This window comes from Apus apus, chromosome 1, assembly GCF_020740795.1.
Source record: "Apus apus isolate bApuApu2 chromosome 1, bApuApu2.pri.cur, whole genome shotgun sequence".
NCBI classification, from domain to species: Eukaryota; Metazoa; Chordata; class Aves; order Apodiformes; family Apodidae; genus Apus; species Apus apus.
Genome location: NC_067282.1, coordinates 8701466 through 8719090, shown reverse-complemented (window position 1 = coordinate 8719090; position 17625 = coordinate 8701466). Strand labels below are relative to the sequence as shown.

Genomic DNA, 17625 nt, shown 5'->3' with positions numbered 1-17625 from the left:
AGACCCAAAAAAGGGCATGTCTCAGTTTCATTCTTCAAATGCCTGGACTACAAATTACTTCTTGATGATAAGATCTCCCTGAAGCCTGCAGCAGGTCCCAGAGTCCTAGATTCTGTGCCTGAAGAATGATGTCTGATTCATGTCTGGGTGCCACACCAAATTGTTTTAGAACACAGGAAGATTTTTTTGATCCCACAGGCCTAGGTTGCTTCTACCTCACTGTAGGAGCTCAGCTGATTTCTCTCTCAGGAGGGGACAATACAGACACTGGGGACCACTTAGCATTGAGAATTGCCACTATAGGCTTAGATTTCTCTGCATCTGCTCTAGAGGAAGCCTAGGTTCTCTATGCTGAAAGGATGAATCTTGTCTGGCTCATTTCATTGTTTCCTTTAAACAAATACAGTCATACTCAGAAGCTCAGTTGCTTAACCCCCAAGTGTTTAGAGAACTTTCATGGTCATAAAAGAAAGCAAATTAAAATGCTAAGGAAAATAAATGATATCACAAAAATTACTGGGAGAGACTCAAGGGCAAGCATAAAACTTGAAATTTCACCTTTCTCTTTTTTTCAACAAGTTTGATTCTGACTATATAATTTTCCTTTAATCTGAAACTTTTTGTGATGTTCTCCTCTACTCAGCTATGTCTCCCCTTTTGTGTTTCTAAAGATATGAAATCATGAATTTCAAGAAAATGGGGAAGGACTACTTTGATTATATTAACGTTGGCAGCTGGGACAATGGAGAGCTGAAGATGGACGATGATGAAATATGGTCAGAGAAAAATAATATCATCAGATCCGTGTGCAGTGAACCCTGTGAAAAAGGCCAGATAAAGGTAAACGTTTTTTCCATTCTTGTGTAGTTTACATAGCCTTGAAATTTGAAAGAAAGTTTTCCCTGACTCTCACATGGAGACAGCATCCCACACCTTAATTAAAGTGCACAAACTTACATATTTAGTTCTTACTTGTTTCATAGCCCTCTTGCTTTTTTCGTACATTGCTACATTATTATACCCCGATATCTGTGAATTGCTGACTTTTTTACTCTCATGTTCCTAATGCTTTAAAACAGGTATTTTAGGGTTTTTCTTTGCCACATATTTTTACAGCATTTGATCCAGAGTAGTGCAAATCCCTGACTGGGACTTGTCAGTACAATTGCAAATAAATTATAGAAAATAATTGCTACTAATTCAGAGCTAGACATACACACCTAAACTGGAATTTTATTAATCAGAATGTAAGTCTGTGGCATCATCAGAGAACATTGATAAAGACTTCTATTTAGAACTTCAGGAAACATAGGTAATTTTTAATTTGTTTATTTTAAAAATCATATTCTGTTTTACTGCTGCTTTGTTTCCACTTTTTTGATTTTTCCTTCCTCCCTTTCCATGTCACAATAAGTGAGCAGGGTAGATGAACCTGTCATATAATAACTGTACTCTATTATCCTTCAGCATCCCATAACACTGCAGAACAAGTAAATACTGCAAGTCCTTATCTTACCTTGCAGGAATTTATTTTTGTATAATGCTTATATCCCCCCACACTGTGGACTGAGGGGATGGGCATGGACAGCAGAGTGCCTCAGACTGGAAAAAAAGCAGCTGTAATTTCTGACATAGAATCATAGAATCATAGAATGATTTGAGTTGGAAAGGACCTCAAAGATCATCCGTTTCTAACCTCCCTGCTATGAGCAGGGACACCTCACAGTAGACCAGGCTGCACAAAACTTCATCCAACCTGGCCTTAAACACCGTCAGAGAGTGGGCATCCACAGCCTCCCTGGGCAACCTATTCCAGTGCCTTACTACCCTCATGGTGAAGAATTTCTGCCTGCTGCCTAACCTAAATCTCCCCTCTTTCAGTCTAAAACCATTACTCTTTATCCCATCACTCCAATGAAAAGCCCCTCCCCAGCTTTCCTGTAGCCCCTTTAGGTACTGGAAGGCCACTGAAAGGTCTCCCTGAAGCCTTCTCCTCTCCAGGCTCAATGGCCCCAACTCCCTCATCCTGCCTTCACAGCAGAGCTGCTCCAGCCCTTTGATCATCTTGGTGGCCCTTCTCTGGACCCTTTCCAACAGCTTCATGTCTTTTCTGTGATGAGGGCACCAGAGCTGTACACAGTACTCCAGGTGCTCATGAGAGTGGAGCATGAGGGGCAGAATCACCTCCCTCATCCTGCTGGCCACACTTCTTTTCATGCAGCCCAAGCTGCAGTTGGTCTCACTGGAAGCTGGTTAACTGTGCTCCTGTGTTAACATGACATACTGCAAACTGGAAGCAGCTACAGTGAGGGTCTGTTGGGAGGCTGACCATGCTCTGCAACATAAAGTGAATCCAGTATTTATAACACGGTCACGATGTTTTATTCACTAACTGGTCTTTGACAGAGTCAGTAAGCAAGTTTCATCTGACCAAATGTGTATATCTTCAGTGTAGGCTTATACAGCTGTATCAGGCTTCTGAACTTCCTTTAGAGTCAATGAAAATAATTCCAGATAAGGAGTCATCTCATCCTCATGTAGGCTTTGAAAACAGTTAATATGAATCTTGGTGTAGAAACACTTCTTTCTCTTCACTGGTGGTAAAAGGCACCCAGCCAGGACATTGGATTCAGACAAGAATATACTTTCTGCAGACACATAAAGGAAGGCCGGATTAATTATTCCCACAGGAGCTAAATGTTAGCCTGCTCCAGCCACAATTCACATACATGAGAGGACAGAGATGGATGAACAGATAGTAACTTCAGAAGTGAGCAGCTCTGAGCTCCTTTACGATTTGTTGCTACAACAGAGATGATGGGATCTTGTTATCTCCATTAATACAGTCTCCTTCTACTTTCTCTCTGTGCTTTCAAGGATTCTCCTGAGAGAATTCTTCACCATGAAGCCAATTCACCACACAAATAGACACAGTGTCTAAAATATTCTTTATGCTTCTCATTAGTTATTGATTATAAATCTCAAAGCTTACTACACAGTCCTTTATTTTCATGGTCTTCACAGATGATGGGGAGGCCTTGACCCTGCCAAGTTCTATGGTGGTTTTCCTACAGAATTCTATGGGGCTTAGTTATTATGCAGGAATTTGAAACATTCAGTTTTATGATATCCAACACTCAGCAATATTTGTATAAACATCTAAAGAACTTGGTAAAATCCAAAAAACAATCCAACCACACATATTTTAAATAGTGAGGACATATGAATATTTAAATAACTATGGGTTTGAAGAATTGCCCAGGTGACAAGGGGAAGGGAAAATAATTTTTGTTTTAAAGAGAATTTTTTTTTTGTTAAAAGGGAAAGAAAATATTGTTTTACAGTTCAGTGCTACAGCAAACAATTGCTCAAGAAATGTAAAATAAAAGGTTGAAGAAATAACTGACTCACTAATTTAATACAAAAAAAGTCTGACCTGATTCTAACTAGTAGATAACAATTTTTTTGATTTCTAGACAATTATATGTAAACCTTAACTGGATTAAATCTGGGTTAGTTTTGAGTAAGAAACAGTCAGTGACCAGATCCTTGAGGTCCCTTCCAACCTAGCATTCTATAATTCTATGATTCTACAATTCACTAATGTGAAGAATTTGTCAAATTCCAGGTATTTTATAGAAGATGTTGATTTGGTTAAAATTTAACAGAAAAGGGTTATAATTTAATTACATTAATAAAATGTTTAGCTATATTGATAATAGGCTATGGTTGTTATTTTGCCATTTAATTTTCTTGTGTATTTTATGTAAAATTGTAGTTTTTTATGATGCATCAAGTTTACCAAGATATGTGTCTAAAATAATAATACAAGCTTTCCAGGATTTTTTTTTTCCCTGACACAAGAAGTTTTGTCATTTGTTCAATTTTCACCATAGTTCAAAGTAAAAGAAATCCCAAGATGTTAATTCTTCTGGAGGAAAGATATTCTGTTTTGCTCTAGTCTCTTATGTCACTTATGCTCCCATGGCATTTCTGCCAGTTTAGCTATCCAGGTGTGGCTTATTTTCTTTTCATGCTCTACAATTTTAAAAACAAAACAAATAATTGAAGTTTTCAAGTTCCTATATTGCTGACGAATATTATACCATTTACATTTTTTCACTGTAACATTGCAAAGATCAATCCGGTTCTTCTGTATTGCACTCTTTTATATTCCATTTATTAAAATTGCAATGAAGGTGTTTGGTTTTGCAGCCATCTTCTAAATTCATGGTTGCAAAAGATTCATAAGTCAACCTACTTCTTATGCTATAATTGGGAATATTAATTTATAAATTGTTTGGAAGAACAGAGAAACTAGGAATACTTTATTTCAAAAGAAAGACACATTGACAACAAGCATAGATGTTTTCAGTGCTCAAAGATGATAAATAAGGATCTTTAAAAATCTGCATTTCAATTCTGAGCATGCAATAACATTTGGCAGTAAATTACAAAATCAGAAATCAGGTCAGATGTAAAAATGGATAAAGATAACATTCTCACTCTTAAATGTTAATTAGAAATTATGTTAATTAGTAATTAAATAATTCTGGAAAAGGCATGTTCAGTTTGATGTCTGGAGAAAATAATTTTTAAGAAATCACTCATAATTGGATGAAAAATAAGCAAGCTAAAACCCCAAAACGAACCTTTAGGGAAATAATGCTATTGACATGATTCCCCGTATGGACCACAATGGAGTGAATTATATGCCTTGAGTATCATGCATTGGCTTCTATAGACACATTGCAATGCAGAAATATTTTGTTAATTCTAAGAGGGGAAAAAACATCTTATTGTCTTTCTGTACCTCCATTTGTACTTCTGTAGGATTGATGTTTGGTTTCTTCTGGTACACACATGATGGGGGAACAGAGAACTTGTGTCATTTTTTGTATAAGCAAACATATAATAAAAAGGTAATCCCTTTAAAATAAAATTAAAAAAACATCACAACAAACAAAAAAACCCACCTCTATCAAAAAACAGATTAAAAAAATAAGTTAGCAACTAGGGCAGCCTGAATGTGCACTGTTGCTGGTAAACAAAATGTCACTTTTTGTCTCAGGTGATCCGTAAAGGAGAAGTGAGTTGCTGTTGGACCTGCACCCCTTGTAAGGAGAACGAATATGTATTTGATGAATACACATGCAAGGCCTGCCAGCTCGGCTCCTGGCCCAACGATGACCTCACAGGTAAATGAGTGGTGGCTGTGCTCATGTTGTCAATTAAAATGTTCATCTGCTGAGCTGAAGAAAAAAGTGCCATATACGAGTGAGTATGAGGACCGTTTCGGTCAAAACTAACCCAGGTCTAAAGATGAAAATGTAACTGAGGCTGGTACTTGACTTCTCAAATCAACTTGATTCAGGAATTGCTGGTACAATTCAGCTGCTTTCTAGTGACCTGAATTACCTGATCTGGCAATAAGAAAAATAGTGCTGTGGGTTTGTATTTAACCTTGTTTTAACCTCTATCTGGTGGTGTAGATCTTGTCCTTCCCCAAACAGGCAGAGAAAGTAAGTCCTTGTCAGAGAAATTATTAAAGGAGGTCAAATTTCAGAGTTTTATTTGCTTCCCAAGCAGGTACAGAAGAGTTGTGCAACATTTTCTTTTTCAGTCTGAAAAGGTTATGAACTCGTTGGAACTAGTTGCTGCAATTACTGCTGCTAAATTCCTGAGTCCAAATAGACTTAGGTTTGTTTTAGTCTTTTGTTCACCAGAGTCTGCTAGAATACCAGGTTCATGTGCTCCTTGCTCTTGCAGAATACCAATTTGACTATGTTAGAGATAAATTACTCCAACACTTGTATCCCACAGCCTCTGTTCTTTATGACTAATAAACAAAACTCAGGTATTGTAAAGTTCAGAGCACACACCACTTCAAAGCACCGTTCAGGGATCAGGTTCTCATTGTGTTCTGTATAGCCAAGGGGAGATGAGACAGGTTTTTCTGTGTTTTTTTTTTTTTTCTAGAAAAGCTTGCAGACTTGCTTTCTGTATAACTTCTGTGGATAAGGGGAACATATTTTGAAGTGAAAGAGCTGGAAGACAAAGGGAAAACCAGTTTGCTTGATTAATTTACATAAGTGGAAGAGTCAAGCAAAGCTTGGCCTACAGACATGTTTTTTATATAAAGTTAATACTTTCCTGATTAAGAATGTTGCATTGCTGTGATATATGAGCTAAATTACCTAATTACTGGAAAAATGCCATTTAGCCATGAAATTGATAGGGTATTTTTCAGAAAATGTCAAATATGAAACTTTCCATGAGAAAAAAACTTTAAACTGAGAAAGCTGAAACAGCAATAAAATGAATTTGCAAGTGCTCCCCCAGCCCTGCTTCCCCAGTTCTCCCCCTCCAGGCACTCAGCAATCAGTCAGCAAAGCCTTCTCATCTCAGGGAAAGGTTTCTTGTGCCAGGAGAATGGAGACTCTGAGAAAAAGAGACCTGGTTCCACACGTCCCCCATAGAAGAATACTGAGGGTTTGGTATAAACTCAGATTCACCAGTGCTTGGCGGGTCATCCAGAAGACTCCAAAGCCCACATTGCAAGGACCAGGCCACTGCACCAGGCTGCTCAGCTTATGAAGATTGATTAGTGCAAATGTTCAACTCTTCAACCACTAGGGATCCTGTCTAGGATGTGGCAGATCCCAGCTCATGTCTCTGTTAAAATGAGCACCTGAGGTTTTGTTCAACATAGCTGGAAAAAGAGCTGCTACAAATCCGTTAGGGGGGAACTTGCTCCAAGTGCCTCATTGGGCAACACATGATCCATTTCTGAAATAACAGTGATGGTACCTGCCCATTGACATGTTGAAGCTTGGGTAATAAGACTGTAAGAACCCTATGTGAGGCAAAGCGGAGTGGGACAGCCACCAGTTTGGCCTTCAGGCTCTGTGTTTCTAGCTGGGTCCCCAGAGCATGCAGATCTCCAGGCCTCAGGCAAGGCATCCGTTTGGGTTTGTAGAGGGTTTACTTTCTGAAGGTCTTACTTTGCCCTCAGGATGGAAGAGCAGGATGGGTTGGCACCTCAAAAGGTCTTGTAGGATGAATCAATGATTTTCCACTCAGCTTAGATTGTTTAAAAGGCAAGTAGTTGTCTTTCTAGCCAAGCCAACTGCTTTCTGTATATCATGAGCTGCTACATTTTGCAAAACATTCATCTGGCTTTAGACATGCATTTTATGGCCTTATAGGCACCAAAGCCAATAGGCACACAAAACAATATCTGTGCAAAGTGATGTTCCCTGGGAGAGTTAACCCGTGTTCCTCAGCCAGACACAAATTCAGCAGGCACTATTTGGAGACTGAACCCTGTCTTGGCCTCCATGAACACAGCTGATACCATTCACACTCCTGGTATCAGGACACCCATCACCACAGCTTCACTGCTGTGCAGTCCCTGCCTAACTTACTATTCACATGATGGCTGGATCTTGTCTTATTTAGCTTTGTATTTAAAACTGATTTTTAAAAGTCCATTCCCAGCTGGTCTACAAAATAAATTGAGCTGTATTTTTAATGATACTTTTGCAGCTTGTGAAAAACTGTGTCTCAGTTTTGTTTATAACACAAGATTTAGTAATAAATGTGAATTAAAAGTAAGGAGAGGGAGATGTATTTTGTATTCTGGCAAGGAAATTTCCCTTCAGTTTTGTAAAGCATACACAAATCTCCTTGAAATGTCCCTATGTTGGATATTGCAGTAGTCTATGTCCCTTCTGCTTGATAAAGCCATGTCTTAGGTAATGTCAGCTTCACAAGGCTACACGTTGGAATAAGCTTTCCTTGCATGACCACCTTTAGATGAGAGTCCTGTAAATGTAGCAGCCAAGTGCCTCAGAAGGCTTTCAGTGTGGAACTGCACCTCACTGTTTGCCAGAGATCTTAACAGAGATAAAAAAAATTTGGAATCCTTTCTTGGCTTGGACAAAACATCACTCCATCTTTCTTATGCTCAATGATCAGCATCAGTTTTGTGCCACAAACTCTACTATATAAAATGTGTAAACATAGGGTTGTTGCTCACAGAAAGGAAGAGAATAATGCTTTATTTTCAGTCAAATGTGGAATATCAGGATTCAGATGCAGGGAGGGAGAGGACAGAAACGATGCAATACATGTAGGAAAACGAAGTTATTCTCAGAACAGAGAATACATCGGAGTTCTGAAGTAAAGGTGCAGGAAATCCAGTGGTAGGGGGAAAGAGAAGTGGGAGTTTCTCTTGATTAAATCAGTTACTGGAAAATATCTCCATCTAGAAGAGAAGTTGAGGAAAGAAGGAGAATGTTTAGCTGTCCATATTTTACTTCCTCACAAATTTCAGTTTCATTGTTTATACAATATCCCCCAGGGACCAGACTCCTCCTTGGACAAAAAACTACTCTTTCTTTTCTCCAAATTTATCTGTACTATTCGTATAATACACCCCAATTCATTTTATTCCTCCTGGCTTAGTATCAAGAAATGCTTTCCAATCTACTGTGGCTTCCCCATGTGTTGTGTTAGCAACATTCATACATTACAATGCTTCACACATTAGTATGTCTAGTGTGACTGACCCACATACTCAGTTAGAGCAGGAGAAACTCACAGGCTTAAGTCCAGAAGTATATGTCAATCCCTCCACTATTCCTCAAAGCCCTTCTTTGCAATATACTCACTGTAGAGGGCAGAGAAATAGATGCCAGGCATGTTTTGATACAAATTAAGAGATTTTCTTAACAAGGAGGACCAAACCTAAATGAAATTAATTTTTCAGTATCTTGATGAAAATGGCTTTTTCATTCTCCAAAAACAAAACTGACTTGGAGGAAGTGGTCTTCTGCATTCAAAAACTGTGCCTTGGAAAGAACAAATAAGTTTTGTTCAGCATTGCAGAGCTTTTTCAATGGATGTAGGAACATCTTGGTTCAGCTCTCACTAGTGCTGGTTTAAGGGCATTTTTGAGGTGGGAAAGGGGAAATTATTATCTTTCTGTGATTCACAGACAACATACAATAATAACAGAAACAAAGTTTTGTCTAATGATCTCAGGCACTGCAAGGAAAGTAGATTATATTAATTTAAGTGACATCTGGATTATCTGTAAGCTGTATTCACAATTTGTCATTCTCTGTGTATTTCAAATACACTGGCTATTTGATTTTTTCAATTGGATTGGATTTCAATTTCAATTGGATTTCAACTGGAAAACAGGAACTGAAATATTCTAAAGCTCTTTAAAAATTTATTTTGTCATTCAAGGATAAGGCTAAATATCAGAAATATATGCATTTTATTATAGTTCCAAAAATACTTTCACCAAATAAAGTATGTAAACCCAGGACAGCAGAGTCATGATCTTGTTTGCCTGTCCCATTTTGCCAGATAAGAGCTGGATTATCCAAATGACCCTTGAATGGAAAAGACTGAGAATAGAACAAACCACCTGTGGAGCCAAGGGCAGGAGTGATGCTCCATGTCCAATCTCAGCAGATCCCCATCAGGGCTTGGCCAGCTCTTCCCGCAGTTTGCTGGTTTGGGCTTTTGCAGAAGTCACAGGGAGCTGAGGCTTGAGAGTGTCGTATGACTGGATCTTGCCCTACCACCCCCACCATCCCTCAGCCAAAAAAAATCATTAACCTCTTGCCTAGAAAATTTTAAAATGGTAACTGCTTGTTGCCATCAAGCTGCTTTCCTGTATTGTTGCTTGCAATAAAGTTACAGTAATTGGTAATTTCAGCGATTGTCTGACAGTTGTGAGCAGAAGGCAGAACACAGTTTAGCCTGTGCAGAATTGATATTGCTGCTGAAACATTACTAGGGTGTTGCTTTCACCATAATTGGTAAGGCTGTAATTCAGACCAATGGTAGAAGGATACCATATTTAACTGTTTTAGCATTATAAATGCACATCAGCAGACATAATGTCCAATTTTCACCCTGAATTCCTGTGCCCTTTATTTCTCTTTCCTTTTTATTTCTTATTCCAAATAAAATGTAATCACATGCATAAGTCATTCTCACACCAGCCTCTCAGAGAAAGGAGATGAGGATGTGTTAAGGGTTCATGTGACAATATTATGACCAGGATCTCTGGCTGTCATTCTCTCCCCTCCCTTGTTGCTGGCTTTGTAGGCTTTCCTTCCTTCAATTGCTTGTCCAGTCTATTTACAGCCCAAGCCTCCAGTGTGAACCAAGCAGAGCTTTAGACTCAAGTGAGTGGGTTCAAGAATGCTGAGCTCAACAAACAGCTCTTGGAGGCTGCTGGGCTGGATGAAGGGGGGCTTGCCAACAAAGCCAGAAGGAACGGCTTGTCATGATGTCTTACATTATGGAAAGTCTGCTGAGCATAACATAGTCTGAACAAAACATTTACAACACACAGCCAGCATTTTTTAGTGAAATTTAAATCAAAACATTAGAGCTAACATAAGGACGGGACTGATTGCTGCAATTCATCAGTTGTTCCAGTCATTCTGCACATTTGTATAATTAAGGAACCATTCCCCATGTGGTGGTAGAGTAACTGTAATGTATTATTCTAAGATTCATAATCCTGCCTTTTGCTGCAATGCACAAATCAGTACATTTGTGTCACTAGGGATTTAGGCTCCTGAGCCACAGACACCCCAGCTTTCATGGTTTAAAATATGACCAATTCCAGTTCCTGCCCCGCAGAAGCGGCAGCGTAAACACATGCACAGTCCCTTGCAGCATCCAGTAACTGTGCAAACCTACCTTTGCTGATGGTTTTAGTAAATGTGCCAGCCTGGGAATTTCAGCAGCTAAGAAAACAGCACACAGTGAGTCACCTCTACATGCCCTGCTATTGTAGCAACTTCAAAAGGTCCCAAAAGAATTGTGCAAAGAACTGGTGACTGTAATAACTTCCCATAGCAGCAGAACTTCGTACCAAAATGTTAAAGATGTCATCGCTCACTTGAGTTGGTCCATATTCCATGTGGAGGTCAGGGGACTGATTTCTCACCCAAGACTTTGGAGAGAGTAATCCTCATTTTTGCTTTGTCAGGTTGGGTAAACTGTTGGGGTTTTAAAAAATAAAATAAAATAAAAATACAATAAATACATAAATAAATAAATAAAATAGAATTTAAAATATATATATAATAAAATAAAAATTAATAAAAGCCACCCTGCCAGCTTCATGTAGATTTTTATTCTCATTGTTCCATTTTTGCATATTGGTTCTCAGTAAATGAAAATCCAAATAACTAATCAAGGTATTCCTTCTCCAATCTTTTGGGATTATAAAGAAAAAAATACTCAGAAGCATTAATATAAATGATCAAACAGTATAACATCAATACACTTTGAATAATATGTGCCAAATCCTATGTGGAGACTCTCATAACAACTAGGATGTGACTAGGTTGTTTAGGTTTCAGCTGTGGTGTTTGGTCTTCTGCTGTCCTTGGAAGGATGTTGTCAATGGATTGAACTCACTGCCCATGATGCCAAAACCCACTGAAGAATATTTCTCAGTTACTAAATCAGCAGTAATCGTCTGCCAATTTTAGTTGTCATGTGCAGATTCAGTGACCTTTAGCTCATTATGTTGACTTAAGAGACTTCACCGAATTCCCTTCACTTTCCAGAGTGCACCCTGTTCACAAGACTTCATATGTCATGTTCACCTTTGGAACTAGTTTAATTATATATTTTATATTGCCTGCCGTGAAAGGGATTTTCAGTGCTAAACTAATACAGTTTTATGGATGTTGAAGGCACAGCAAGGTCTCCCAGTTGTCAAGGCTATAATAACAAATTAAAACAATGTCAAGATCAAATCCTCAGAAAATATATACTATAATACAGTGTTTCATTTTGTGAACTCTTCTCCCAGGGTAACTAATTGTAATGAAATTTGAAGATCAGACATGAGTGACAAGTTTATCTCTATAGAGAGGCCACAGGGTACTAATAGACCTATAGCAGTGGTCAGACCTTCAAGAGCTTCTCCTCTCCTTGTTTATGGCACAACTTAGCCCTTATTTGAAGTAGCCAGATGTTTTTACAAAGTACCAGAATAATTTCTTTTTTCAATTCCCAGAATATCTTTCTACATCCTTATCTGTAATTTGCTGGTGACTTTTGATGCTCCTTTCAGAAAATCTTTCCCTACCACGTAGAATGGGACTCTGATTTTATTTCTTTTTCTGCTTGTCTTGCCATTCACATCTGAATTTAGTATCTTGCTCCCAAGGGTTACACTTCTGGCCAGAAGAGCACAGAGGCAGTCTTATGTTAATGTTACTGAGGCTCTAGTCCCAGAAGCAGTGCAGTCTTGAGCACAGAGTAGAACAACTCTACACCTGCTCCAAATTGGACTGGTTCCTAACAGCCTTTCCACAGCCAAAGATTGCTTCAGCACACTGCAGGGGCCACAAGACATGGCACCTGGCTCTGTTCCACCTGGAGCTTCTGAGTCAGATAGGAGAGAAGCCTTTCCAGGTGTTTGAAGATGCTGATGAAGTGTAAGAGGTGGGTTGTAGGGCAGAATGTTGTCCAAATTACCACGGAGCATACACATATTTAGAGGACAGGAATGAGTTCTGTGTTACCATTTTTCAGTCTTGACTTTGATATAGTCCTGGCCATCGACCTAACCTGAACTCTCACAGTGTAGTTTTCCCATATCTCTTTTACTTTCTCTAGTTGTCCCTTTCTGCAAAGTGTCATTGTCAGAAATCATTAGCTGCAAAGCTATTGTATGAAAACCTCACCAGTCATTGCCTTATGAAGACTGTCCAGTCCTTAAATCTTAACTGAGGAATAAACCATTACAGACGTTAGCATTTTCCTTTTAAATCATACCCAGTAAAGGGGGGAAAACTGGGACAAGTTTTCAGCTCTTTTCTCCATTATTTTATTAAGAGAACGTAAAAAAGTGATAAAGCAAGGAAGGCATGAAATAGTCTGAAAACTAATGCTGAAACCTAAACAACAACTAGCAACAAGTTTTCTGCCAGTTTTTACCTCTGTCCATTGACTTGCTCACTGCGGAAAGAAAACTTTTTACTTCCTATGACATGCATACATAGAATTACTTATTTAAACATACACATAGACTGAAAAATGTGTTGCACTGCTAATTCAGCTTTGACACTAATTTATTGAATTCAGCTTGATTTCATAAGTTAGAGGAGATTTTAATTCCTCAGAAATCTCAAAAGGATAAATGACAGATAAAGAACTGAGCAGTGTGTGCCATCCCAAATTACCCATTATCTGCAACTCTGGTTCTAGAAAATTTTTGTAAGAAAAAAAATAACATTTTTGGGAAAGAAACAGCCTCTTTTTCTTGACAGGTAGCTTCTGTAAGAGTGTTCTCCATAATCCTTAAATAAGTACCTATATCTTTCATAGTGTACAATATAAGAAGTGGGATTGACAACTGGTCCTTTAAGTGCATATAATATCCAGAAAACTCTGAAGCGTTTTGCACTGAGATAATACAATGTGATTCTCAAATATATTAATAAATTACTATATTTTAAACAATTTAAAAGGAAAATTCCACTGTGGATACTCTTAATCAGTTTGTATGGTTTTTTTCAGTCATCATGTTATATTCCAGAACTACTGATATAAGCTGTCACTGAAATGTGTTTATTGGGCCACTATATTAACATGATCTTAGCCTACACTCATTGTAATGGCACCTTCCTAAAAGATAAAAAGAAGATAAATATCAGGAAAACCTGTAACTACATAAATAAACAATCTGATTCTTACACACTTTAGTTTACCTCCCATTTGATTTCTTTTTCTGCAGGTTGTGACCTCATCCCAGTCCAGTATCTCAGATGGGGTGATCCTGAACCAATTGCAGCAGTTGTTTTTGCATGTCTGGGTCTACTGGCCACCTTGTTTGTCACAGCTATATTCATAATGTACCGTGATACTCCAGTGGTCAAATCATCCAGCCGAGAACTTTGCTACATCATTCTAGCTGGCATCTGCTTGGGTTACTTGTGCACTTTCTGCCTCATTGCGAAACCTCAACAGATTTACTGTTATCTTCAACGAATCGGCATCGGCCTCTCCCCAGCTATGAGTTACTCTGCTCTAGTAACTAAAACCAACCGCATTGCAAGAATCCTGGCTGGAAGTAAGAAGAAGATTTGTACCAAGAAGCCTAGGTTCATGAGTGCCTGCGCCCAACTGGTTATTGCGTTTATCTTGATTTGTATACAATTAGGCATAATTGTTGCCCTCTTTATAATGGAGCCACCAGATATAATGCATGATTACCCCAGCATCCGAGAGGTCTACCTGATCTGTAACACCACCAACCTGGGTGTCGTAACTCCCCTTGGATATAATGGATTATTGATCTTGAGTTGCACCTTTTATGCTTTTAAGACAAGAAATGTCCCAGCTAATTTTAATGAAGCAAAGTATATTGCCTTTACAATGTACACCACCTGCATCATTTGGCTGGCTTTTGTGCCAATATATTTTGGAAGCAACTACAAGATAATTACCATGTGTTTCTCCGTGAGTCTGAGTGCCACGGTGGCCCTCGGCTGCATGTTTGTGCCCAAGGTCTACATCATCCTTGCAAAGCCTGAAAGAAACGTGCGCAGCGCGTTCACCACATCGACCGTGGTCCGTATGCACGTGGGGGATGGAAAGTCATCTTCAGCTGCAAGCCGCTCAAGCAGCCTGGTGAACCTGTGGAAAAGAAGGGGATCATCTGGTGAAACCCTTAGGTAAAGTTTGCTAATGTGGGAGTGTGGGGAAGTTATTATGACCTTGTGAGAGTTTCTACTAGTGGGAGAACACAGGGAACTCTATGAACTCCCTTTGCTTCTGCACTGGGAGAGAAGTATGTCCCCTCTCTCACATCGGTAACAGTTTCAGGTTTGATCTAGTCAAAATAGGAGACAGAGCAACCGGCAAACAATTACAAGACTGAAAGTACTGGCTGTGTCAAATGTACACTTAAAGTATGTAGGGAAGCAAGGTCTCAGGAGAAAAAAAAATCAACATAACAAGAAATATAACTCATTGCCTTGTCCTGAATGCAACCATTTACAATCTCTTTCCCTTAAATGAACTGCATAGTGTCTGGATTTTGCCTCTAGTAACAGCAGTAAGATAACAAGGTTGCTGCTAGAGCTACTTAATCAAGGTGAAGTAACAAACCACCCTCAGGCATCTGATGATTTGTTTCACATGACTCTTCTGTTACACCTTTTATCTCTTATTCATCTGATTTTTCCTTCTTGTATTATCTCTTCCTGCTCTCTTTATTTTTGTGCTCCGTGTCTTATCTTCTTTACCTTTCTTGATACCTTTTTCTGTATTCACCCTCCTAACTCTATAAAAGTCAGATGCTCACAGGCACTTGCTACTCTTCCTGTCACTGGACAGCTGCTGCCTTGTGAGACATTTCCTTGTTTCTTCCCAGGGAATTATTTTATTTCAGTAATCATTAAGACAACTCGATGTTCAGTGTATAAAAATTACAGTAAATAAACACTAAAGAGAAAGGAAAGCTCTGCAGTGGAAATATTGTCATGCTTCACATAGCTGTGTACCCAGTCCAGTGGTTCATTTTAATCTTTTGATCCCTTTCACTTTTGATATGAGTGCTATGGGGTTGATTTCGTTTATTTAACTGCTGGCATAAACAGAGAATTCTGCTTATATGTAAGTGCAGAGAAACAGCTTTGTCATTCCTCAGCTATACATGTCTAGCCAGGAAGTGACTTCTAGCTAGATTTCCCTCCTCACTGAAGCACACATGGATTTTAGGGCTGGTATTAAGAATATTTCCTGAAATGCCATTGTTCCCAAGTGGAGTTGACGTGCAATTAAAGCAATTGTACTTGCATTTTTGTGTAAACCAAACTTTGGACTTAAAGGAGGATTTTATTAGTAATACCTGCAGGACAGATTGTATCAAAGTGATGATTTGTTTCTGGCAGATTGATACTAATGCTTCTCTTTCAGGGACTTTCACTGGTAAAGAAACGGCCAGTCTATTACAAGATATTTTACACGTATGATCAGTTAATGTTGGTATCATACAATTCCTTACCAGATGCTGAGTAGGATGCATTTTGAAATTATAAATGCATTATCAACTTAACCAATCATTGTCTGAAAAGCTCTTTTCTACGGCCTCTCTCTGCATGTCTGAATGACCTGAGGTGTTCAGGTCATCCTATAACAACTCTGGGCCAGCAAAAAGAAACATTATACATCCTGAATACGAGAGCATTCTTCCTCACAGAGTTTGCTGTTTTCCTTCACTTTTGCTGCAGAGCTCATTTGCCATCTCACAAGTTACGGATAATGGGAAGATCTTGGGCTTGTGATGGATTTGTTTGTCATCTGTTTAGGCCCCATTTTGAAAGATATTGTTAAAAAATCTTAGTTTTGTTTTGAACAGTAAGGAGTGTACCCTGCTATTAAATATCCCAAAAGGCAAGATGTATTTTCTTCTTTTTGAGGACTTTGTTTGCATTTCTTTATAACCCTTAATGAGCAGATAACACCTGCAGTAGAGAGTTATGAACAGAATGTATTAGATCACCATCAGCAATGACTTCTTGTTCAGTACAAATGTCTTGGAAATGTCCTGAAGAGGATTGAGAGTGCTCAGTGTGCATGGGTAGCAGTGAGAAAGGCAGAGCTGATATATTTGTCTAAATATAAAGAACTAAATTTTTTTGAAGCTTGGAGAATAACTCTTATGTCATCAGCATCAGTTGTCATCATGTCATCCGTTTAAATCTCAGCTGGGTAAAATGTGATGGAGCCAGTGAGTTCAGAAGTGTTTGGTCAGTGTGTGCCTGAAGGGTCTGGGAATCCAAGAGAAAATTTATTTCATCAAACATGGGAAATTCTCTTTAATCAATGCCTATTTGATTGCATGAAAGAAAACAGCACAGAGTCCTGAAATGTGCTGAATAAATTTAAAATGCTGCTCAAGACCTCAGCTGTGTCTGATGTCATCTCCAAGAAAGAAGAGAAAACCACTTTCAGCCTCAGTTCCGCTTACTGTAGAATATGAACAGTCTGACCATTTTACTTAATATTAAAATATTTCTTTAAAAAAAAATCTTGTTGCACAAAATAATATGTTTCAAGGTATTATTCAGTACAATACTCAAAAGCTTGTTTGGATTAGCTGCTCAAGTAAACACTGAACTACTTAGAATGAAAGGAAGTACGCACTAGAGCTATGTGCCATGATTTAAAAAGCTCAAAGAAGTTTTATTTAAAAGAAAGTGAGTCACTGTTGAATTTGAAAGCAACATGCTATTTAAGTCACCAGTGCGTAGAGGGGGCCCTATCATTAGCATTTTGCTTCCTGACTCTAATTTATAGCACAGTGTAGTATTGCATCAAATCATTGTCAAACAGATAATGTCAATGCTCCATTCAGAGCTTTCAGATCAGCTGCAAAATGACAGATCAGACTCCTTTTGCCTAAATAAAGCAATGCATCTGTTAGAGTCCTAAATTACTTTCTGCATGGGGTTCTTCTATTAAGAAAACTCAGGCAAGCTGTGGGTACATGTTGGAATGAATCTTCACATACTGAAATATGTAGAAGGAGCAAGTAAAACTATTCATTACCTAGTGAAATGA

At 38.5% G+C, this 17625-nt stretch overlaps 1 protein-coding gene and 1 long non-coding RNA gene across 2 annotated transcripts in view; one reads left to right on the top strand and one right to left on the bottom strand.

Moving 5' to 3' along the window:
* Positions 1-17625, top strand: part of GRM5 (glutamate metabotropic receptor 5) — a 240455-nt gene that overhangs the window by 201036 nt on the left and 21794 nt on the right. The window contains exons 6-8 of the mRNA XM_051621069.1: positions 672-840; positions 5072-5198; positions 13793-14732. Coding sequence (XP_051477029.1) covers positions 672-840; positions 5072-5198; positions 13793-14732 — 1236 coding nt within the window. The remainder of the gene's footprint in view (positions 1-671; positions 841-5071; positions 5199-13792; positions 14733-17625) is intronic.
* LOC127385398 (uncharacterized) lies at positions 8031-13862 on the bottom strand. Its single transcript, XR_007889667.1, has 3 exons — positions 13767-13862; positions 10910-11036; positions 8031-8269 (listed from the first exon to the last, which is right to left on the bottom strand). It is a non-coding gene; the product is annotated as an uncharacterized LOC127385398 (long non-coding RNA).